Genomic DNA, 23,810 nt, shown 5'->3' with positions numbered 1-23,810 from the left:
TAGTTCAATGTCCAGCAGCTGCAATGCCCTAGAGAAGTGGCTCTCAGTCCAGGCTCTTGAGTACCCCTGTGTTTGCTGGTTTTTGTTCCAATTGTGCCCTTAATCACCAATACCATTTGCTGCCTATACGCAAAATACTTGCTGTTTAGACTTTTTCTGCACTCAGTCATGGGTTTCAAAGGAACTCTAGTTAATGTGAATAAGTTCCAAAAGCTTTAGCACACAGAACTTCATGCAGTCTCTCCTCAGCATGCTAATCAGGTCTTGCTTTCTGTCTAAACAGTTTTTAATTAGTGATCAATTTATGATGCACATACAAAGATGGAAATGAAATTGCATCAGAAAACTTCCACAATGAATCAGTGTCTTTCCTTTTGCTTAAGACCAAGCGGTTTTATTTCAGCCAGCACACCTAAAGAGGGCAATCCAGAAATGTACTAATTAGCTCTGGGTTAATACCTATTAGATTAGTGGTTTTTGAACCGTATGAAAAAAGGTCTCAAACAGAAAAGTGAAATAGTCTGTCATTAAGATCTCACCTGAAGCAATAGCCAGCAGACTTATGAGTCCTCCAGGACTAGGACTAAGAATCACTGTTCTGGAAGACTACTGTAAATCTCTTGTAAAGTCAGGTTAGAGATTAAGCCTGAGAGGTCATTTACAATGGAAAGTACAGTAGAACATTAATCAATAATCAATTAATAACCATCAATCAATTTGGGACCAGAGCAATAAGAACAAAGCACTCTCCGCGAGAGTCACCTTCTCCTCTTGTTGAGGTTTCGCAGTACATGAAAACATCTCAACTAAATTTTCCCACTTGATCTCAAGCCGTCATTGGCTGCTTTTGTTCAAGATGTGGAAGTGACACGTGTTTACAGTGACAGCTCCCCAGCAGAACAGGATATTGATCTAAATGCTGTTTGGGGAAAAGAGGATTTTCTCCCTAGAAGAGAAAACATGACATCACAGCAGGGATGGGAACTAGTAACTCCAAGGGACTGGGATAGGCAAATTTTCCTCCTTTAGCAGGAAATGGGCGAAACCTTACTACAAATCATTACTCAGACATTTTGTGCTCCGAAGGAAATGTCTTCTGATAGCGCGAGCTATTGGTTTCCTGTTGTTCCTGTCCAGTTTTGACATTACCAGGAATGGTGAGGAAGGGCAGATGAACCAGTGTTACTCACAGATCCTTGTTTAAACCAAAAGTTCAGTTTAAGTACTGCTTTGGGGACTTTTGTTATTTCTACATCTGAGGTGATTCTGATATCAGAATACACAATTAAGAGAGAGACTTAAGAACTAATACTTTTCCAATAGGTCATTGTGGCTTATGGATTTGGATTATTTAAAAGCACCACTGGGAGAACATTAAACCACATGCTGCTCCTCTACACTAAGTGGTCGGTTAGGGCTGTGAACATCATGAAGCCAACACAGTTTGTTCTAATTAAGTTTTATCAACATTATATTGTTCTGAAAACAGACTTATTTCTAATTTTATCAAATGCTAGACCTTGAAGGTAAATGGTGAGTTAATGCCCAATCTTTTGATAAATGTAATAGAAATCATTTTCAAAGTCACACACTCATACACAGGCATATTTTAATTAACAGGCCTGATTCAGATACACCAACTTTATTACCTAGCCCACAGCAAATATTACAGGAATCATGTGCAGTAAATTTTAATTTCCTTTATTCTATGAATCCTGTAATTCTAAGTCATTAATTTGGCCTCCCTTGTTTTTCATAAAAACACCAAACAACACCAAAAATAGCTTCCAGCTAAGATTATAATATTAAGAGGGAAGTGTCTGACATAAGCATTTAGTGTTACACAATACTGGAAAATCCATTCAATAGATGCAAACACCTTTTGTGTAACACGGATATTCACCTTCTCCCCAAAGAACTCCCTCTCACACATTTTAAGGAAGTCTCAAATAACTACCTGAACAGGAACAGCAACAGCGAATCTCTTTAATCATGTGACAGAAAATCCAGCAAGCAGGGCTTACTGAGAAAACGTTAAATGTTCACCTTGCACTGCCTTAATCCAGAAAAAAGATCATTCCAGTCTACACTGAAATGTAAAATATACACCTAGAATTTAAGCGGACAGTTTTAGATTGGACACACCAAATTCACCAGTTTTTAGATATTCCATTTGCATCTGCAACCATCTAAAAATGTAGGAAAATAGAGCTACAAGCATAGAAAAAAAGTTTATCTTTAAGTACAGCTCTGGAAACATTACAATTTTTATGAAGCGGAAGCTCACATTGCTGTTTAGCATTCTGTATGTTGGTGGCTACTGATGTAATTACCAGTTTCTCTGAATTTATAAAACTTTGTTTTTGTCCAAATCCAAACACAGGTTAGATGTTCTGCTAACAGTGTTGTATGTTGTGCATTATATTTTATGTTGTATTCAATTAATTATGTGCGAGTGACAGATATGCTATAACATCAGAAAATGTATAACCTGGAAACCTCAAAACATGAATTCATAATAACATTTCATTTAAAGAGGATTAGCTGAGTTTCGCTCTGGCTGGAGTCCAGCAGACAGCAGTATTGTTTTAATAGAATGTGTCGGATGGTCTGCTGGCCCCATTAATGTTGGCAAGATACATTTCCAACTGAAGAGTTGTACTGAAGAGAGTGCCTGCAGACTTCAAACGGGAACTGGGCGGACTGGGAAGTTCCGAAGAGCTTATCTAAGCCGGAGATAGCAAATGGAACAGATTAGGGTCTAGTCAGGATGGGTAGCAGCTTTGAGCTTTCTTCAAAGGCAGCATTTGACCATAATAAAATTGGCTTAGTTTAGGTAGTCTCAGAGTATATGTCAACACTTGACATTAAGGTGCAGCATGGAAAAACCTATTTCCTTTCCAAGAAAATTGGAATTTATTTTGGTGAACACAATTTTGTTCCATGGATGTGTCCATGAACCCATGCTTACCTCGAAAGATGTTTTATTTTATGGTCTTTTATGCTAATCCTACACATTCAGAGTATAAAGGAAAATCAAGCAGCAGTTCTACAAGCATTATCAGCTATTTAAAATGCTCCCACAGTACCTGTGCCACCTTCTAATTTAACACTTGGGTTTTCATCACTGTTACAAGATTGCGATAAACCCATATATTGCAAACACATCTTGTTATTAAATGTCAAACTCGTGTGCAAATTAGAAAACCTGTGTGTTTTAAATTATTATTGATACAGTGGGATTCTACCGCCAAGACACAGATTATGGAAGAAACTGCATATATCAGAGTACTATTTAGAGATGCATCAGATGCAGCATTTTTCCACATCACAAGTTTAATCAGGAATACTGTATAATTGGTCTTTCTCCAAGCATCACTATGCTCTAATATCTCAACAAAAAGTAACTGTTCTTTAAATTGTTTTTGGTTTTCCATTTTCAAAATTCAATGGAAATTGAATTTATAGTTTTCAAGCAAAGAGGTAAAAAGGAGATGTAAATGCATTGGCATTCATGAAAAAAAAACAAGAACAAAGCTGGTCCTTTAATTTCTTAAACTGTTTAGCTACTCCCTATCCTCTCTCACAATATTGCAATTCAAAATATCTTTCCTCTGCTGTGTTTATAGAATGTAACCGTATATACAGAACTATAAATAAATTACAATAGAAAGCTTCAGACACTGAAGTTTAGGGTGTGGGATTGCACTAACACACTCCTATTTCACTCAAGAGGTTCATGGCATTATTTTAAGACTGCTTTTACCTACTCAAGGCAGAATGCTAACTAGAAACCATATCACGTTCTGAAAAAAATATCAGGAGATTTTTCAAACGGGTGATATATCAGAATACACATGAGATATTTCAAATACACAAGAGACTGAGTACACAGAGAAAACGGTTACGTATATACAGTAGTTTATCAGTAAATGACTTAAAGAGCACAACATGAATAGGGTGAAGCAATGCTTAAACTGCTTCTGAACAAGTAGTTAATTAAATAAGTGATGTTCACAGATTGCCATACAGACAACAACCCCACTTTATTTAATATTATTGTATTTATAAAATATGACTTTTATAAAAAGAAAACAATCAAAATCATGAATTCTGTCAGTGTGGCAGAGGTTCAGAGTAGGTAGCCAACATGAAAACAACACAGGAAACCCTTTAATGCCCCTTGCCCTCACAACAGATACAAGCCAAAGACCCACTGCACAGATCTCCACAATGTAACTTTTGCCTAGGAGCAGCTGTTGGCCATAAAACACACTCTAATTAAATAAAACTACTGATACGTGCAATAAGGAAAATCACTCTGACTGCTACTATTTGAAGGGAAGAGGAGATAAAGAACTGTAATGAAAAAGCAGATTTATGTCCACACTAGTCTTGAGGTACAAAGCGCCTCTACCTTGATCTACTTCACAGAATCACTGCCGAGCTCACTGCTCCTCTATTGCTTGTCTTACTACCTAAACAGACTAACCGAGACACCCAGGAACACAGCTGTGCTTGTCATATGTTGCTCAGTATAGAAAAACATCTTAAATTTGATTCAATTATACTGTATATGACTGTCAAATTTTAATTTAATTCTCCCTACAATAGTGTCCTGTGGAATCATATAACAAAAACAAAGTAGTGCTTTTAATGTAAGTTTATCATATATGAAATGTAATGTATTATGCATTCTTCAAGAAACACTTTCAAGGCTAAAATATCAGTGTATCCAAAAAATCAAAAATCAAATTCTGGACAACTGCACTGTTCTTGTGACTTCTATGCCACGTACTTTGTGTGTGAAATCTTTTAAACATTTCCTAGAGAGAACAGTTGACATAGCTTCGAAATGATGCAGTTGTGATTCAGACCATCTGCACAGGCCTCAAATTCTTTTGTTACGAAAAGGTTTGCACAGCAAGCCTTGTTTTGTCCCCTTAGGCCCTTCCACCTCATTCAGATGTGAAAAAACAGTAACAATACCCTAACAGCTTTGTCACTATTATTAATCCACACTGTGGGAGACCAAACTGTTCTAAGTTAGCTTTTGTTTTGGTCACATAACTTCCAAATCCACCCTACCAACTCCAACATATTTTTTGAAGACGCTTACTACTCTTGTCAAATACCGTCCAAGGCTTATAGTCTTACTGGCACGTACACGACACACAAACATACTGTATGCAGAAAGAGGCACAATGGGATATCAAATCAAATAAGGAAACTACCCTCTTTTATAAGTAATGATACTGATGTCTACAATCCCTCTCTAACAGACTCTCTGCTTCTCAAATTAATCTTGCATCGCAATTCAACAAAAGTACATTATAAGGCATTTTTATTACATGATTTAGCATATTTTATGCAATCATTTCAGTAAATTCTGTGTAAAAAATGCAATGACTCTCCAATCCTCTTATCCAGCAAATCAGACAATTATTTAATTGAAATCAGACCTTATTTTCTGTACTTCCATTTTAAAAATAATCTGCAGCAGCTTCTTCCTGAATAACAGCAACAGCACCTGCATCAAGATTCTTTACCTGTTGAAAACAATGTTCAGTCACACTTTGTCCTATGTGACAATGCACAAATTCAGCTCCTTTGCAGTGAAGAACACCACATAAATTTGTCACTTTTACTGTGCTTATAAAGCAAAATAAAGTATCACATTTTTCATCCACTCCAAAATCTTAGAATCCCAACTTCTCTCTGTCAACATATAAAAACTGTTATTTTGTGGTTGTGTGCTGTGTTTTATTTCAAAACACTGCATGCAGAGGGTATTTTAAATCAACTTTTGTTTAAAACAAATCAATATTTCCACTCAAGCTGCTTGGACTGATAAGCACAGACTGAACTGACAGCAGGGTATATGAGAAACAACATTTTTTAATAGTTGAAATAAATACTCCAGTACATGCATGATCAAAACACATTAAAAATACTAGTAAGTCTGGTAAATAGTGTAAAATCTCTAGAACACACAGCAGCTTTTACCCATTAAAATTCACACATGGAAAACAAACACAACTGTCATTCTTCTCACTTCTACACAGCTGACTTACTTCTATAGAACACTATTTCATAGGTCAAACAAGTGAAGCTACATCCATCATTTCATGTTGTTTTCAAATGTCTGAAAACTGAGGTAAACTTTTTGAAGATTTCAATATTTCCTTGAAAACACAGGGCCTATGGTGAATGCTAGTAAAATTTCTGGGGGGAAATTAACAGGCTTTCATCACATCCAGCGCGATAAAAGCTGTGATTTTATCTGTAGTAAACTCAGATTGGTAAGCAAACATCACCAAACGACTTCCATGTTACTAAATTCTCTACTCTGGGTTCACAAGGGTCAATCCAATAAACTTCTTTGGTATATAAAATTGGCGGTTAGGTGTTATAGATTCATTCTTTTACAAAGTTTTAATTCACAGAATGGGAGTTGACTGGCGGTAAAGTCCTGGGCGAAGATCGTTCCCTCAGTGCCTGAGACAGCAAGTTGCACCCATCAGAGACAGCACACGCCGAATTCCGGAGCCTCTCTCGGTAGTCGGGCATCTTGGTGCTGTTTTCCGGATGTTGAGCTATATCCCTGAGGCCTTGAGTCAGGAGAACGCAAGCTGAAACCACGCTCATTGCCCCTCCGAGGACAGCCGTCTGCACCGCCTTCCCCTCGGGGCTGATGCTGGCGGCTTTGCCCAGAAACTGCGGCTCGGTGGCAAAGCCCACCAGGGCGTGCACGGACTGCACGAGGGGTCCGCTGAACAGCACGCAGCGGTTGCGTGCCAGCTCGCTCGGGGAGGTCTTCACCTCCTTCACGCAGGCCAGGAGCGCCGTGGCGCTCGTGCTCATGCACTTCACGCTCAGCTTGAACTGCTCCTTGGCAAACTTGTCCTTGGATTTCTCGCTGGCCAGGATGCAGGCGTCCGTCAGCGTCTTCAGGTTCCGGGAGATGTGCTGGGACACTTCGAGAAGGAGCTGGGGGGTGAGGTCGGCTATGGGGGTGATCCGCAGGACGCTACAGTTCTGCTCCACCTCGTGCCTGCACCGGGTCACCTTGTAGCGATCCACAAGCCCGGCCACAGAGGGCTGGGACCCCAGGGTCTCCACGGCTGCCAGGTAAGCAGCATGCGCTGAGCACTCAGTCAGAGAGACCACCAGGTCCCCCATCTCCAGCAGCCTGTCTCCAACCTCCGTGAACTTGCCCATATTGAGCTGGCTCTGGATATCATGAGTCAGGATGGACAGCTCCTTAGTCCTGGCAATGATGGTGTCCCTGCATTTCTCAAACGTCTCGGCCACCATGAGCCCCTCGGCGCTGAGGACCGGTCTCGTCTCACTGGACAAGAGGAGCAAATCAGCTACGAGCTGCATCTTACCCTTGCAAGCGTCGCAGATGGAGGACAGCTTCTTTCTCTGCTGCGAGCTGCTGCTCAGAACGCTGGAGGACCCCTCGCTAGCCGATTTGCCTGAGCCACTACTAGCCATAGTAGTGTGGAGAAGCCGGTTCACTGGGCTTGACAGACAGGCTTAAGCAATACACTCCATTGCTTGGGCTCGGAACTTAAGACATTTTTGTCAGGAAAAAAAAAAAAAAGCCTTCAGCTGGTTTGAAAAATCCAGAACTGTTAAAGTGGCAAAACAGTCTTCCTAACTGTCCTTCAGAAGTTGTAATTTCTAATGTAAAGCTAGCAATTACTATAATACTACCAAATCTGGAAAGTTTTTTTTTTAAATAAACTACAGGGTGCTGGATTTTAGAAATCCCTCACAGCGCATTAATTTGTAGCTAAAATGAGTGAGTCGTTCATACAGCCTCACTCAGATCTCCTAGCTTCCTCATACAGTACACATTTTTGTGTGAAGCTGAGAAGGAGGAGGACATTGGCCTAGCTGTCTTGCACATCCGAGTGTGAATTGTTTTATTATTATTAAACTAAGGCATGACAGCTTAGCTTTTCGAAATCAGCAAGCTAAGGAACGTTTACTAAGGTATAGCTCAACCGACTCAATGTACATTCAGAATGATACAGACCTTTTTTTAAGAAAATAAAAGGCTGTAAATTACAGGTTATCTGCAGCTCAATTTCTCTTCTGCTGAGATTCAGTACTATACAGTTCACTTGTGTATTTTCCTTATAATTCACACTTTAAAAAAAAAAGGCAGTAAAAGGTTTTTCCTGGTTAATGCCCTTAACTACAAAGGTGCGACCTTTACCTTTTCCCTAAAAACGCGCTGTTTTACAATTGAAATATTCACAGGTTGTATCTTGCTGTAATACAATATTTATGGATTTGACATAACCACCTGAAGTTGCACTATCTTAGTCTAACAATCTCAAAGAAATGCATGAATTTAAAAAAAGACTGCAGTGCCACCGGGAAGCCTTCTGCTTAGGCAAAAGTGCGGATTTGACAACAATAACCGATAAAAAATAAAGGTAAAAAAATTACTTTAATATATATTTATATATAAGAAAATAAAAATATAAGTAAAGTCTATTGAAGTTAATGTGTTTTAGCCAATGATAATGTGTCCTTTCGCCTACTTTGTGTCTAGTAATTTGGAATTGAAAGTACCTGCTTGCGGGAAGGCAGCAGGGTTTCTATGCACCGTATAATAGGATGTGATGGAGCGCAGTCTGACCGCCCTTAAGCGCCCAGGACGCACTCGCATGCCTCTTGTAACACGACCACCGCCAGAACAGCTCCGAGTGACCTCACTGCGCTTCTCCTGCATCATCGTTCCATTAATCTTCCAAAATAAAAGCCTCTAGTATCAGAGCAGGCGAGCCAGCTGCGGTGGTCCTCTCTCGGATTTTAATCTTTTCCTTTTCATACAAAATCCCGTTATGTAAACTAGTTCTGTCTGCAGGTACAGTCCCATGAGCATGTCTTTTGTTCAGACGCCTTCTTTAGCAAGCAGCGGAGCACGGTTCACTCCTCGTCCGGCGTCTGAGGCGGCGGGTTTCGGTTTTGAGATCATTTCCCCCCCCCTTTACTCAGAAGCGTGTTCCGATCAAAATGATGTCCCTCCGGGAGCACCCGCCGCAACTTCCCCCGCTCATGTTCACTGTGTTACTCCTCGGATCAGAAGTGCCCGTGATTCTTTAATGGAAAGTCGGTTTACAGAGCCTCCCGCGGCATCTTCTGTATCAGGAAGCAGGAGGAGGGTGTGGCCGTACTTTCTTGATTGTAACAGCGAGACTAAGGGGGAGCGCTCACCCACCAAAATAACTGCAACTTTCAGCTGTGTTTTTTCCAGCCCACACACGGGCTTAAACGGAGACAACGAGGCCGGTCGAGATGTCCAGACACATCCCCCTTTTGAGTGTTGACGCACTTCCAAGTGGCAGTTTATTTTCCTTCGGATTTCTGCAGTTCCGATTTCAAACCCTAGTGATCCTTCTTCCACAAGCCATCCCTCTTACAGAGGCCCCGGACGTGGGTGCATCCGACTGCCGGTGTAAGGACAAAGTTACAGTATTCCTCCCAGAGAAGTAGCGTTCCCAGACAGGACCGATCGCCACCCCCCCTCCCCCCCCCCACTTCCTTCATCGGCTCCTCTTCTTCTTTATTGGTAGCTGTTCTAAAATAAAAAATCATAGATGAGTCATGGTGCTTACGTTAAAAAAGCACTTTGTACACACACAGTGTCACTGAAACAGCTTGAAGATCTTACTAACCAGTGCCTTTGCTGTAACCCCAGTTATACCACAATTTTGTGTTGTGCGTCACCTCGTTACGTTTTTTCCCCCCAAGCACATTCACACTGTATGCAAATAGTGGAATGTGCGACCATGCAAATATTTATTTTTTAAAAAGATATATCAACGCCCCATTTGAAAATACTGCAGTTTCGTTTGTCACAACGGTATGGGCACATTGTGTACCAGGTACATTTGCGCCGTCTTCATAGGGTGATTCTGTAAAGTCCATTTAGTTTGATACAATTTACTTATTGAAATTGTTATGTCTTTCCTGTTAGACATGCGAAGCTGCTGTGTTTACGAGCTCGCGCGGTGTGAAAATGGACCTCTGGTTATTTATAAGAAATTTTGCCTCTAATTTTAAAATTGCTTAATGATTTAAAACATCTGATTGATGTTACGTGGATTATCTTTCTGGTCAGAAACATAAAAAAGTACCTGGACATATCCCTTCTTCTGTAAAGCTTTGTATCACGTCTTCGTAAATATGCGACAAATCTATTATCCATCCTTCTGTAACCAAATATTGAATAATAATAAAATCATCATAATGGCCTAACGCATTGTACTGCAGAAAAAGCGTGTGGCGATTTAGTGTATTTGGTATCTGGATTTAATCCGCTCGAAGGGAACAGCAACTTTTTAAAATTCCTCCCTACCTCTTGTAATTTTTAAAGTAAATAATCTAAAAAACCATAGAAAGCCAGTGGGCAGTGTAATTCGATTCTTCGCTGCCCTCGGTGATTATGACGTCACTAATACAGACCGCTCCAACAAGACCTAAAAAGAACGCTGGGTTTGCAAACAAACCAATCCAGAGGCAGGGGAGGGGCTTTGTCTTTCTAGACTCGCCTTATGTGGGCGTGCGTCCAAAGCACTATGAGAAGTGTGAGAGTTTGAAGTTGAGCTGAGACGGTAAATGGGGTTCGTCATCTTTTAAGTTTAAGTGAAAACAAAACAGTAAAAACACCATTACCATTTGGGCGCACTAGACCATGTAACAAGATGTATGCCATTTGGTTTACAAGAACAAAGAAACTGCATATTTAGAATAATTATCTGAAAACCAAATGAACAATTTTAACTTTTTACTTTTTAGTTTGCATTGACTTGTATTTCGTGCTTAATATATATACTACGCAAGGGAAGTTATTGGATACGAATTTGTTTTGCAATTAACATTGACCACAACCGTTGTTGTCTGTAAAGAACGGTAATAAACCGACCAAAAACTGTTGTTGTATTTTATTTTGAATTTTGCTAATGTTATTCATTGAAAATGTGCTGCGATTCCGATAAACAACGAATCCCAGTTATCTAGAAATGAATGATGTCGTTGTATTTCAACACTGTATTTACTTTAAACCGTTTTTCTAGGTGTGAAGGACTGTTGTTAACCAAAGTGGTGTGATAAACAACAGAACTGTAACTATTAAATAATCAAAAGGCGTTTGAGCTTTTCCTGCTTTGAACTTCCGTGATATCCTGCAGCACTTAAACGGGTGGGACTAAAAAAGGACGGGATTCAAGATAGATTCTAAAATGTGAACTTACAGTGATTAAAGATAACTTTCCTATAAACATACCCAGATCGTAATCTTACATTTTCCTTCTTAATTACTCACAATATAATTATTTAAGTTTATTAATTGCACATTATCTTCAGAAAATATTTAATGTTTATAATTAAATTATTTTAGATCATTTCCCTACTTCTGCAATTAATGTGCAATTTTAGAAATTAATTATCACCCTAAAGCCAGGGCCCCCGTCTCTGGTCTGGGAGTGTCTGAAAGGTTTTCCAAGTCCCTTTAAAGCAACAGCACCTGAAGAGCTGTGACAATTTGTTAAACTGGCCCCGTTAAACCAATAATGAGCTGACTGAGGTTGTTAAGAGCCCAGCTGCACTGAAAATTCTTCAAAACACCACTGGCCCTCCAGGATCAGAACTGGGAACCCCTGCTCTACGGCGTGTTACCAACTTGCATGTTCTCAAAGTCCAGTGTGAAATCTTGGAATGTACAGCCACTATTCTGGCCATAACCGTTTTGCACTGTCTGTAGTGCAGGCAGCTGCACAGGGCACAGTGCCATTGGGTGGAGTGTCCTGAGAGGAAACTGCTCTGTTTCTGTTGACTGAGCTGCTCAATGTGTTGCACTCTGTGTGTAAGTGCATTAATATTTAGAGGTAAAAGTAAAGCATGCCTGTGAAGCGTTCAGCCCTGTAATTAGTGTCTGATAATTTCACTAACAAGTATGATATCTATGCAGAATGTAATATTTTAACCAATGTTACATTTTTGTTGTTTCTTTATTGGGGTTCTGAACAGCTCTCTGTACAGCCAGAGAGCCAGCTTGTGCAATCTGACATGTACTACAGTCTAGCCATGTAATTTAGAGAAAAAAGAATTTAATTTCACATACAGGAGATGTCTTGCCCTGTGTGGTAGATCCTCATTAGCTCATACTGTTTGAACATCATACAGCGCCAGATTAAGGGGATTCATGCACCTGGCTCAATGAAACTTGAATCTTGGCTTACAGCTCATTGCCAGTATCTGCGTTCCCATGAGCGTAAAAGGGGAAATTTTCAAGGGTGCCTTGCTGGTAAAGGTGCCAACAGGAAACTGGTGTCAAACTGGTGTCTGGTGAGAATGGACAGAGATCTGTTCTTAGAGTTACTGGGTAGAAATAAAGAGCAGTGAAGATGATAAGACTGAAGGGCATGCACAGATCAACAGTACTGCCTCATGCCATTCAAGCAATGACCCCACCCAGCACGCAGATTTGTAAAGAGCAAATTCACTAGATCACTTTGTGAACAACTGAATCAGTGTTTGATAAAAGAATTATCATCAGGAAATCTATCTGTAACTGGGATACAGTGTTTCAAGTAATATTTGGTCAACTTATGAGTACAAGGTCAAATCCCAGAAGTGCAAGTTAGTGCTTAGAGGTATTTAAATGTAACCAGCATGCCTCTTGGAGGAAAGTTTCAGTCCAGAAAAATATCACGGACATTGGAAGAACATGCAAACTCTACGTAGAAGGTGTCCTAGTCCAGAATTTAATTTAAACCCAAGAACTATGATACAGTATTCCAAACGATCATGCCTTTTGGCAACAAATAAGTATATTAAGAAACAATAGCTGTTATACTTAATAAAGCAGCAAATATCCTTATTTCAGAGTGGTAATGACTATGTTTACAAACAACATACTGTACATAACAAACATACAGATTTCCTAAAAGTGAGCTTAGTTGCCTGACAGCAAGCAAAAGCACCCTCCTTTTAGATCAAGAAAGGCCTGAGATAAATAATGATTTATCAGTTACAGTGAGTCTCATGGTGGCTTGTGTGTCATATTTCTGCAAAGTGTGTCTCTGTGAAACAAGCAGATTTCTGTGTTTTTCAATGCACAGTCACATCACAATGTTTTTCTGCCAAAATTAGAAAATGTTGGCCTGAAGTCCTGGAAAACAGCACAATGAAAGGGAAGTCTTACTCCCTTTGACACCCATCTGAGGACACGGGTGCACGTCCCTTTCTGAGCTGGATGTCATCCAGGACACAAAAGTTCAGCCTGTTTCAGTTGCAAGGCCTCCACAGACACTGTTCAGCCAATGAATGCCGCAATCTTGCTACACTGAATGAACCTGACATTTTGGAGTTTTTCGAAATGTAACAAAATCTTTATAGTCAATATATAACTACAATACTAGAATACTGAAATGAAGTAAACAGTTGTCATCTTTAAATGAATAAGTGGATAACATTAGAGAATATGGGCATTCAGTTTATCTTTTCTGTATTGTAAATACAGACCAGATGGTTAGTGTTTTCTAATGCAAAAAATAATCTTGTATCTTTAATGAATGTGCAATGCACAAAATCCATAGCCATATCCTACGTTTTTGGTAGGATACTAATGTTAGCAAGTTACATTTGAACTCAAACATTTTTTTGTGTGTGTGATATAGATTCCAAATGTAACAGGTCGTCACAAAAATAAAATTTTATACATTTTAATATATAAATGTTTAAATTTTATTCTACTGTATAAAAGGTTTATAAAGGTTCCTATTAAAGGATGAAATTACTACTATTATTACGTTTCCTTTCATATGACAAAAGTGAGACATAATGACAAAAGTGTACAAACATTCTTCAAAATATAATAAAACTGAATTTGAACGGATACTTATTAAATAAATATTGTGTCTCATGTTTAGAATGCTTAACATATTATTTTAAATAACTTTTTTAAGGGTTTTGAATTAGTCATTTGTTTCTACATAATGCTTAGTACGTTCAGCATTTTTTTTCTGCGCATGTGTTTGTGTTGCTTTGCAAAATGAAATGAGCTTTTGCTATAAGCATTTCACATTTTCATTGGAAATCAGTTTCATATTCTCTTAACACTAACATTATTCATCTCCGCCATCAACCATAACACAACATCTGGGTATTATATTTTAGCTTCCTCATCATAATGAACAAGAAAACAGTTCTGGAGGCAAAACTCAAGACCCAAACTGGCTTTTAGTACAGGGGTGCTCAAGTCAACACGTGGCAAAAATGTAAATAAAAACTAAAATGTCGTGAAGATGCCCTATTGTGCAGATTGTTTAGTCTTATAAGCTACTACCACACAGTAAATAACACAGTTCACACCAAAAATGTGCTGCTCATATGTTACATTCTGTACATTTTCAATAGAATTTTAACTTCCATTTATTGCAGTATATTACCCTGAACTTAATCATTACACGCTGTCTGAGTCATGATGGCTTTACATTTTTTGTTGTTGCTGCTGTGATATGAGGCACTTATTTCCTAAATGGTACAGCAATGTAGTCATTGCAGCTTCAGAGCACCCTGGGGAAGATCTTATAGTGTCCAGCAAAATTTCTTCAGCATATAGATTGTGCATCTGTTAACTGTTGGCTTCATCTCAGATCACTTAATCCACCCATCCATTTTCTAACCTCATTATCCAATACAGGGTTGTGGGGAGCCGGAGCCTACCCCAGCATGCAATGGGCTCAAGTCATGGTACACCCCGAACGAGATGCCAGATCATTGGAGGGCAGACAGACAAAAACAAACATTCACACCGATTTTACAGTCAATTAAACTGCCAGCATGTCTTCAGACTGTAGGAAACTGAAGCACCCACACAAACACAGGGAGGGCATGCAAACTCCACACAGATAGCACCCCAGGAATTGAACCTAGGACCCCAGCTCTGCAAGGTGAACCACTGCACCACCATGAGATCCTCAGACCGATTCATTGTAAAAAGAAGAAATTGGATTTTTCAGTTACTTAACACTAACCATGTCATTAAGGTACAAAATATGAAACATAAAGATGGGAACAAATATCACTCAGAAGATCTTGCCTGTGCAGTAATTATCAACCTTGTTTCCATGGATATAGACTGCTCAGCGATCCTCAAAAACAAGTGCTTAACTTCCAGTCTGAGCTGCAGGAAACCTGCTCAGATGACGCTTGTACTTGATCTGCCGACCACGGAGTTCTGCTTTTCATATTCTATGACGTTTCATTATTTATTCTTGTAGTTATAAAGTGAATTTTGTCAAAAGCTTTAAACCTCTGGGTCTTTTAGAGAAAGATACGCGGGCTCTCCTACCAGTAAAGGAAGAAAACTGGTCTGACCTTTGCTACTCAGTGGGGGCAGGTCTATAAAGCCACGCCTGCAATGACGTTTTCCTAACGCAGCGGACACCGTTACAGCCAGTCAGATCACACCAACTGGAAAAGATGGCGTCGCCCTGTTGGTGGTCTTACGGGCTTGTGCTTTTGTGTCTGGCGGTAGTATGTTCTGTTGTGGCTGATGTTAAAAACCAAAAACCCAAAAAGAAAAAAGATATCAGGGATTATAATGATGCGGATATGGCGAGACTGTTGGAGGAATGGGAGGTATGGGTTTACTGTTTGAACTGATACACACTGCTCACACTGAACGGTCCAGAGGCTGGTTTCCTATAAAATGTTTCTCAAAATTATTTTTTTTACATTTTCGTAATATAATTTTAATTTAAGTAAGTGAAAATGTTTGAACGATGCTACTTGTTACCTACTACCCAGAAGGTAGTTATAAAGTTGATACTTAAAAGAAGGTAACTTAGGACAGAGGATTTATTTTTTGCCTGGAAAAACACTCTTCAAAGGAAAATACTTTAGAGCTTCATTTCTTTCGAGTTTTTTTGGTAAATCGTTTCGTTTTTTTGGAAATTAGCGCTAACTGGTCCTCCCATTCTCCAGATAGCACAAATTTACAGATGGCACTTTCGGTATTGCACAATTAATATCTTCTGTCCTTTAGTAGGAAACTTTATTGTAAACATGAAGTAAAATGATTTTGTGCCCCTCTTTCTTCAGGAAAGGAAGGAAGAAGGTACTGTAGTCTTTTAAGAATAAATGTTTACAAATGTTAAAATGTCTATTGCAGTCTATTTTTATCCTTCTACTTTAGGATATTAGAGAACACATCTAGTTTTCCAAATTTCGAGATCATTCTAGATCCTTCCCACAGTACTAGCAGGAGTACAAGGGGAAAAAAACTTCTAGGTGCAGGGGTTTGAACTTTGACTTCACGAAACATTACACTTTAACCTGAAAGATGTGTAAAATCTCGTGACGAGCGAGCTAGCCCTCCACTTGAACGACCCGTGTAAAAAACGCGCACGCAGTGGTTTATTGTAGCGGTGCAGGCGCCAGGCGTTAACGAGGCATGCCACCGTAATGCAAATGCCACACTGAGGGAAATGAGCCCGTCTCTCTGCAGAAAGATGACGACATTGAAGAAGGCGATCTTCCTGAGCACAAGAGGTCACCCCCACCGGTAGACTTCTCAAAAATCGACCCATCGAAGCCAGAAGAGCTCCTTAAAATGACAAAGAAAGGGAGGACGCTCATGGTGTTCGCTACAGTGTCTGGATCCCCCACGGAGAAGGAGACAGAGGAGATCACCAGTCTTTGGCAAGGGAGCCTCTTCAATGCCAACTATGATGTGCAGAGGTAGGCGCATAGACCCATTATCTGGGGCCTCCTGCATAACAGTACACTCCATCTGGGTGTCAGGCATCTGGTACTGTCATTGTAGAGGTGAAGATTGAAATCCAGCTTTTCTGCAGCTCCTGCTATCAATATTCAGATGTGTGAGGAAAGTCAGCCTTTCAGGTTCCAGGTCAAGTGTTAGCATAAACATTTAAGAAAGATCATTGTCTTCTAGTTTTTTCTTTATCTCTGTAGCAATCTTGACCATATTTGTGGGATTTGGCCTCTCTTTTCAATGTGCTTATATGTATAACAGCCAAAAGTGCTTTACCAGTGAGCTTCAGCTCTGATAAAGTGAAAATAAATCTTGCCCTCTTGCACTTCAGCTAAGCAAATTTACACAAAAAAATCAAATGAATGGCTGCCAAAAAACAAGGGGCTTGAACCACAAGTATCATGTTAACTTACTGTGGTAAACACTTCAGACACATCACACTTTGCAACTGATAGGTACACATTTAGTATAAAATGATTATGTTGCAAATTGAAATTTCTTAATAATTAAATTCATACTTTCACTGCAGCTGAATGAGAAGAAACTGTCAAAGAAAATAATTTTGTGTTACTGACATCTTATTTAAGCAGCACAAATCGCCCTGATCCATATCTGCATTGTTGCAAGCAGGGTCATTATCAACTTCTTCCTTACTTGATCATTTTATAGAAGGTACATTTATGCATTTCACCATCTGTTGAGGGGAAGAGGTAATCTTCCCTGTCATCAAAAAGAGGGGCACAGCCTCTAAACTTGCAGATGGATCCCTGTGGTACACCACTACTTACGTTTTCAGCCTGTTCCTCTTTCTTATCTATATCAACAATTTAGATTCTGGTGTAGTTAGAAAACTAGTTACATTTGCAGCTGGTACATAAACGGGAGTTGGCAACCGCTTGAACAGCAGTAAGGGAGTTACAAAAACGGATTGGGCAGACATTTGAAATTTAGCAATGTTGAGTGCAAAATGGTCTGCATAGGAAGTAGGAACATAAACTTTACATATCAGAAGGGTGGTTCTGCAGGAAGCTGCACATGAAAGGGTTCTGTGTGTTTATGCAGATTTTCTATGGTCATATCCAGACAATGTGGGGAAGCAATAAAAAAAGCTAACAGAATGCTTGAATATATAACAATTTCGATTTTTAATCAAGGTATGTTTTGCTCAAAATCTTAGTGTGCTGGCTGAATATGAATTTTGAGTTCAATTTTTAGTTGCTATACCAAAAATTGATATTATAGCCTTAGAGAGAGTTTAAAGAAAAGTGAAAAGCAACAAGAATGATTCCTGATCTTCAGGAACTGTCATAAACAGGCTAAAGGTGCTACATTTTTTTATTCTGCTACAAGGAGTCTGACAGTTTGATCCACTAAAATCCTAGGTTTTCAAACGGATATTAGTCATCAGAAGGGAATTCATTTAGGACTGAGAATAGGAGATGCATTTTTACACAAAGAGGTGCTGGTATCTGGAACAGGTGGCTCCTTCAGGAAGCAGAGGTGACAATTTTAGTTTCACATAGCTGTTTAAGTACCAAATAAGCAAAGTGAGCTTAAAAACTGCTTAAGAGAGGAGGCCACTCTAATGACTCACATGCTCAGAGGTGTTTGTCAAGGAGCCTCAGGGCTATGTGACTCAGTTGTGTTGTTAAAACTGCCTCAGTTGACTTACATAGACATGTACGGGCCCATTGCACCATTGTTGAGAACTAGGTATGTTCTGGACTCTTGTATGCTATTTTGAATCCGTCGCCTTTGTCATGATTCGTAATGACCTAAAGTGTGATTTTTCTCTCTGAAGCTGTATTCACAGCCCTGCTCTTCAGGGGGTCCCTGTGTTTTCTGGTTTCTGTTCAGATTGATCTCTTATTTAATTAGACTGATTGTATCCTTAAGAAAACTATGTACTTAATTAGGCTTACATTTTGTTTCCTCTACTAGGAGGGTATAAATGTGCATTAACCCTGTGCCAGGTGCTGAGTTTCAGAACTTCTCTCATCGATGTTTGAATGGCTGCGAGGAAGTATTTGAGACAAAGTGCTTTTTCTCTGAGAATTAGATTTCTACCTCGACTGTATGTTGGTGTTAATTGGGCATCTTTTAGCCACAGTGGAGCCACAAATTGTTAATGAAGTTGAGAACTGAAAAGAGTTCTCTTTATTACTTGAAAATAATACACCTAAAACAGGGTATTTCCAAAGTCAACAATCAGCTACAGTAGTAAATTAAAAAACAAAAACAATTCAGAAAAGGTAAATAAAGTGTTAATTACGCCTGTAAGCCAAGGTTGACTTCTGTCCCACAGTTACTCTTTCCTTGCATTACACTACAGAGGGCTATACCTGTTTAAGTGTTGTGGCTTTTCCAGCATGATTCTTAATGAAGACAAGTGCAGGGTTTTGCATGCAGGTAGTAAAAACATAAATTAATGTTTGTTACTGCTTTATCCAATCTAGAGAGTTGGAGCCTATCCCAGCAAGCAACTTATGCAAGGCAGGATACACCCTGGACAGGACGCCAGTCCATCACAGGGCACACACACTCACACCTGGGACAATGTTCCCAGAAGCCAATTAGCTTACCAGTGTGTCTTTAGATTGTGGGAGGAAACCAGAGCTCCTGGAGCAAACCCATACAAACATGGCGAAAACATACAAACTCTAAATTCAACCCAGGGCTCCAGGGCTCCAAGGTAACAATGTTAACCACTGCTCCATCATACTGCCCCAAACTGTATATAAACCATAAATTTAAAATGGGAAACTGAGTGGAAGGAAATACTTTTTCATAAATCGTCTTGTGAACCAAACCTTCTCTGTTCAAGATTAAGTCAAGATAAATTCAAGAAAGACTTTAAGGAAATTGGATAGTAGTATTCCAAAATCCTCAACCCAAAAATCTCTTCAAGATGAACATTGAAACGTGAACCAGAGGGCACAAGAGGTAATTATGTGGAAGTGCACTTAAAACTGTGAATAGGAGTCGCTTCTTTACCTAGAAGTGCTGGAACAGATACCCAGCTGTATAGTTGAAGTCTACACGTTGAATTCCTACAACAAACACATGGTTGAGGACCTTGGATATTCTTTTCATTTGTAACCTGTCTAATGTTCTCGCATTAATCCAGATGTCGCATATTTTGCTTCTTGCCGATATATCATGCACACCTGCCAGTAACAACCTGTGAGAAAAAGAACAGATTTACAAATATCTTATTGGAGTTAAGAAAGACTTCTTCCTTTGAAGATGTCAAGACTGCAAATAGTTTGCATCCATTCAGCATCTTTCAGGAAGTCAGTGGTTTAAGTTCCCTTTAAATTGTTTCTCATGGCTTCGTATCAGATTGTCATTCTTTTACATTTTGTTTTTATAATGCATTTAAAAATATGCAATAGACTGCCTAGCCAAAAGTAGCCTTTTTTGTGCAAGCACACTTGGCCTTCTAAAGGAGATATTTGCTGTAACAGTGAGAGTTGAGTTCAGAACTGATGGTGCGAAAGTCCCACATGTGCCACGATTCGATATGGGAAAGGCGGACTGATAAATGTGCGTAACCCTGCGCCTTTTCCTCCATCTAGGTTTGTTGTCGGCTCTAACCGCGTTATCTTCATGCTGCGCGACGGGAGCTATGCCTGGGAGATCAAAGACTTCCTCATGAGTCAGGACCGCTGCGCAGACGTGACTGTTGAGGGCCAGGTGTATCCTGGGAAAGCAGCGAAGAAGGATGGGGGCCACAAAGATGATAAAGACCTGAATGAAATTAATACTGAGAAGAAGAAAAAGAAGAAACGTGAAGACAAGAAACCAGGGAAGGAAAATAACAAGTCTGCTAAAAAGAAAGATGAGTTGTGACCTTGTTCATCCGTTGGATTGCATGGTCATGAGATGTCTTTCTTGTAGGCCACACTGTCAACATTTACAGACCAGACAGAACACCCTAACACAGGCAGCTTCCTCATTGTAAGTGTGGGACATGCCTACTGGCAATTGAAGAACACACAAACAAGAACTTTAAAATATAAAGCACTTGGATTAGTTTTCTTTTCCGAACATTCATCCAGTTACCAGTAAACTAGGAGAGCTACTTGATGTGCGATGAACCCATGGTACAGCGCATGGTAAAAGTTTACAGTTGTTCCTGCACACTTTGCAATGCAACCTTTGTTGAAATCACACTTGTTAGTGCTGGAAAGTCAAGGTTTTTTTCCTTTTAGTTTATATCTCCATTTTGGAATTTTGTCATTAAAAAAGGTTGACTTCTATTTTTTCTAAACGAGGATGCGTCTTGTACTGTGACTTTTGAGATTAACTGTTTTATGGCAGGTTTCTCCTAAAACTGTGCCTGGTGGCCACTTTAAAACAGCCACATAATTTTTGGAGATTAAGTTCTGTTGGGAATGTTCTTTTTACTGAGATCAGCACGTGGTTCTGCAGGTAAACATATTTTCTTAGAAGACCTGATTACAGTATTATACAGTAATATACAGTACAGTATAAAAGAATCACTAGGTCATGTAGTGTTGCTCTAAATTAAACACCAATCCTTTTTATAAACTAAACAATAGTTATGTTACTGCAGTTATAACCATAAAAATGTTTCCTAGATTTGTAAGTTGCTCATCAGTGTCAAAAAGTAAGCAAGGAAAATTGTGCACAAACATTTATATTGTAAGGTTGATGTTTCTGTTAATTAACATGTTCTATTAATTTTTTCATACATTCTATACATATTCAGGCCTGTTTCATTTTTAAAATAAATGTTCTTAATTAAAGCACAGTAGAAATCTTTTGAAGTAAATAATTATATCTCATTGAAGCATCATGATTTTCACTGGTTCCCAATTCAAATTTCCTTTTTAATTAAATCATTTAATAATTGATCCCTGGTACGGCATGTAATTGTTTAATTACTTGAAATTGTACAATAAAGGTTTCTAATACAGTCATGTTTGTTGCTATTGCAGCCAGCTGCCTTTAGATCACAGGCAGCTTTAGAAATGCACAAGTACAGTGTCTACAGAACAGGGGTCTCTGGCAGCGGCCTGGCAGAAAGCCACTCCTTATAAGACCCACTTGGTTTGCAGTGCTTTCTTGTCATTCATGGATGTGTTATCAAGGAGAGGAGAGCATGTATCCCAGGATTTGAAATTTGTAGAAAACTTGCTGCATCCTCAAGTTTTATGTTATGGCTACCAATCAGTATACATATTCTGCATAAAGTGATCCTTTCCAAGAGCATCCCCAACTACTTACAGAGCAATACTTCCCCCATTCACCCAATCTTCTGTCACCCCACAGAGGGTCGCACTGAGAAGGAGGTCATCTCCACAGACGATGGGTATATGTGGGACTACACCCTGAACAAAATGCCGTTGCATCGCAGGGTACCCGCAGGGACAGCTCGGAGAAACAAATTAACCCACCAGGCCAGCACTTGTAAAGGTTAGGTTCCATTCAAAGACCAAGTGCAAACAGCATGCAGAAGGTGACCCTTCCCAATATTAAATCCAGGGCCCTAAAGCTAAAGCAGCACTGCTAACCACATCTCTTCTTTACAATTCTGCAGTTTGTTTTTTTTCTTTTATTAATTTACTTGAAAAAGATTAAAAAAACAAAATGTCCCCCCGTACAGTAATTATGCCTTTACTAATTTTTACTTTTTCTTCTTCAGTTTACCAGATCCCCTACTCCAAAGCATATGCTTGCATGTAATTTAATATGCCATCAAAAAAAAAAATTCCTACATTATCAGCTGTCTGTTCAGTTGTGTAGGTTGTGAAAATGGTAGCATTCAAACTTTATAATATGAAACTCTTTTTCCAGACAAAAATAATTTGCACAAATTATTTTTGGTAATCGTTTGTATCATATAGGACATGTATGCATGTGAAAGAAAGCAAATTATCACTATTGAATTGTTTATCTGGAGATAGCTGAAATTCTGTAGAAAAGATCAGTGAAGCAAATGATTTAATAAGATATTTGATATTACATAATGTAATTATTTTACAGTTCTCCTGTCAGTTGTGACAGGTCAGCATTATTTTTGCGTATGGGGGCATGCAATGGATTGGGGTTTGTTCCTGAGTGATGATATATTGGAATCATGTTGTGCATATAGACAGTAACTTCTTACAATGTTTTTTTGAAAATGTTAGATCCACCGTGGTGTTTTAATATGTTAATCAGTGTTGAACCCAGCTTTGATGTTAGTACGACCTTCTCAAATTGTCCAAAAATTCAATGTAGACATTTGTCATATGGAGGAAAGTTTTGAGTCAAAGTTTCAGATGAATATTTCTAATGTGATATTAATTAAGTTGTTTTTGGGGTGTTTTAAGTAAAGAGATCCTCATTATCCATGACGTTTGCACTTAAAAGCAGTTTGGAACTTCACGTAATTGACGAGATCTTACGGACATCAACTTCTGAATCAGTATTATAGACATTGATCAAGATTGAAGGAGAATCTTTGGATATATTTTGTGCAAGACTCTCAGAAGGCATGTTTTCACTGCAAAGTAACAATCATTATTCTCCAAACAAGAGAAAAAAATCCCTTAAACCAGGTGAGTAATGAGTATTTTTTGTATCAAGCTGTTGAGAATTACTGCTTTGTTCCCTAGGATGCTACACAATGTTTTCTTTGGCACAATGATTAAGTGAAAATACGCCCATTTCTCTGCTACTGTAACAATGAAAGTGATCGTCTTGAATGTATGTGACAGACTTTATGCGGCATGACTGTATGGCAGTCCACCTCTTTCAAAGGATAATACTTAGGCATCTGTGTGAATGTGTGCAACATTCACACAAGAAAATTTGCTCTTTTAGATGGGGCAGCATCACATTGTAAAAACAGTCAATTTGTGTCACGTTGAAGAGGATTTTGGAGTGTAGAAAGATTGGCCCCATTTCACAAAATAACATTATGATGGTGTTGGGAGGACTACAAGAAGAACTGCAACAAGCTATCAGCAGCCTTACAATGGCCAAAACCTTTGTA

At 39.1% G+C, this 23,810-nt stretch overlaps 2 protein-coding genes across 2 annotated transcripts; one reads left to right on the top strand and one right to left on the bottom strand.

The window, feature by feature from the left end:
* Window positions 1-5,882: 5,882 nt before the first annotated feature.
* On the bottom strand, window positions 5,883-9,681 carry tlnrd1 (talin rod domain containing 1). The gene has a single exon (XM_088922464.1). The coding sequence runs from the start codon at window positions 7,498-7,500 to the stop codon at window positions 6,436-6,438; it is 1,065 nt and encodes a 354-aa protein (XP_088778590.1). The 5' UTR covers window positions 7,501-9,681; the 3' UTR covers window positions 5,883-6,435.
* A 5,792-nt stretch (window positions 9,682-15,473) lies between these two features.
* Window positions 15,474-21,747, top strand: mesd (mesoderm development LRP chaperone). The gene is made up of 3 exons (XM_088920563.1): window positions 15,474-15,669; window positions 16,538-16,770; window positions 20,383-21,747. Exons 1-3 carry the CDS (start codon window positions 15,511-15,513, stop codon window positions 20,654-20,656), a joined length of 666 nt encoding a protein of 221 aa, XP_088776689.1. The 5' UTR covers window positions 15,474-15,510; the 3' UTR covers window positions 20,657-21,747.
* Window positions 21,748-23,810: the final 2,063 nt, after the last annotated feature.

Source organism: Atractosteus spatula, chromosome 7 (genome assembly GCF_055471065.1).
Source record: "Atractosteus spatula isolate fAtrSpa1 chromosome 7, fAtrSpa1.hap1, whole genome shotgun sequence".
Classification (NCBI taxonomy): domain Eukaryota; kingdom Metazoa; phylum Chordata; class Actinopteri; order Semionotiformes; family Lepisosteidae; genus Atractosteus; species Atractosteus spatula.
Note: the sequence above shows the minus strand (reverse complement) of the source record. Positions and strands in the feature narration are given on the sequence as shown.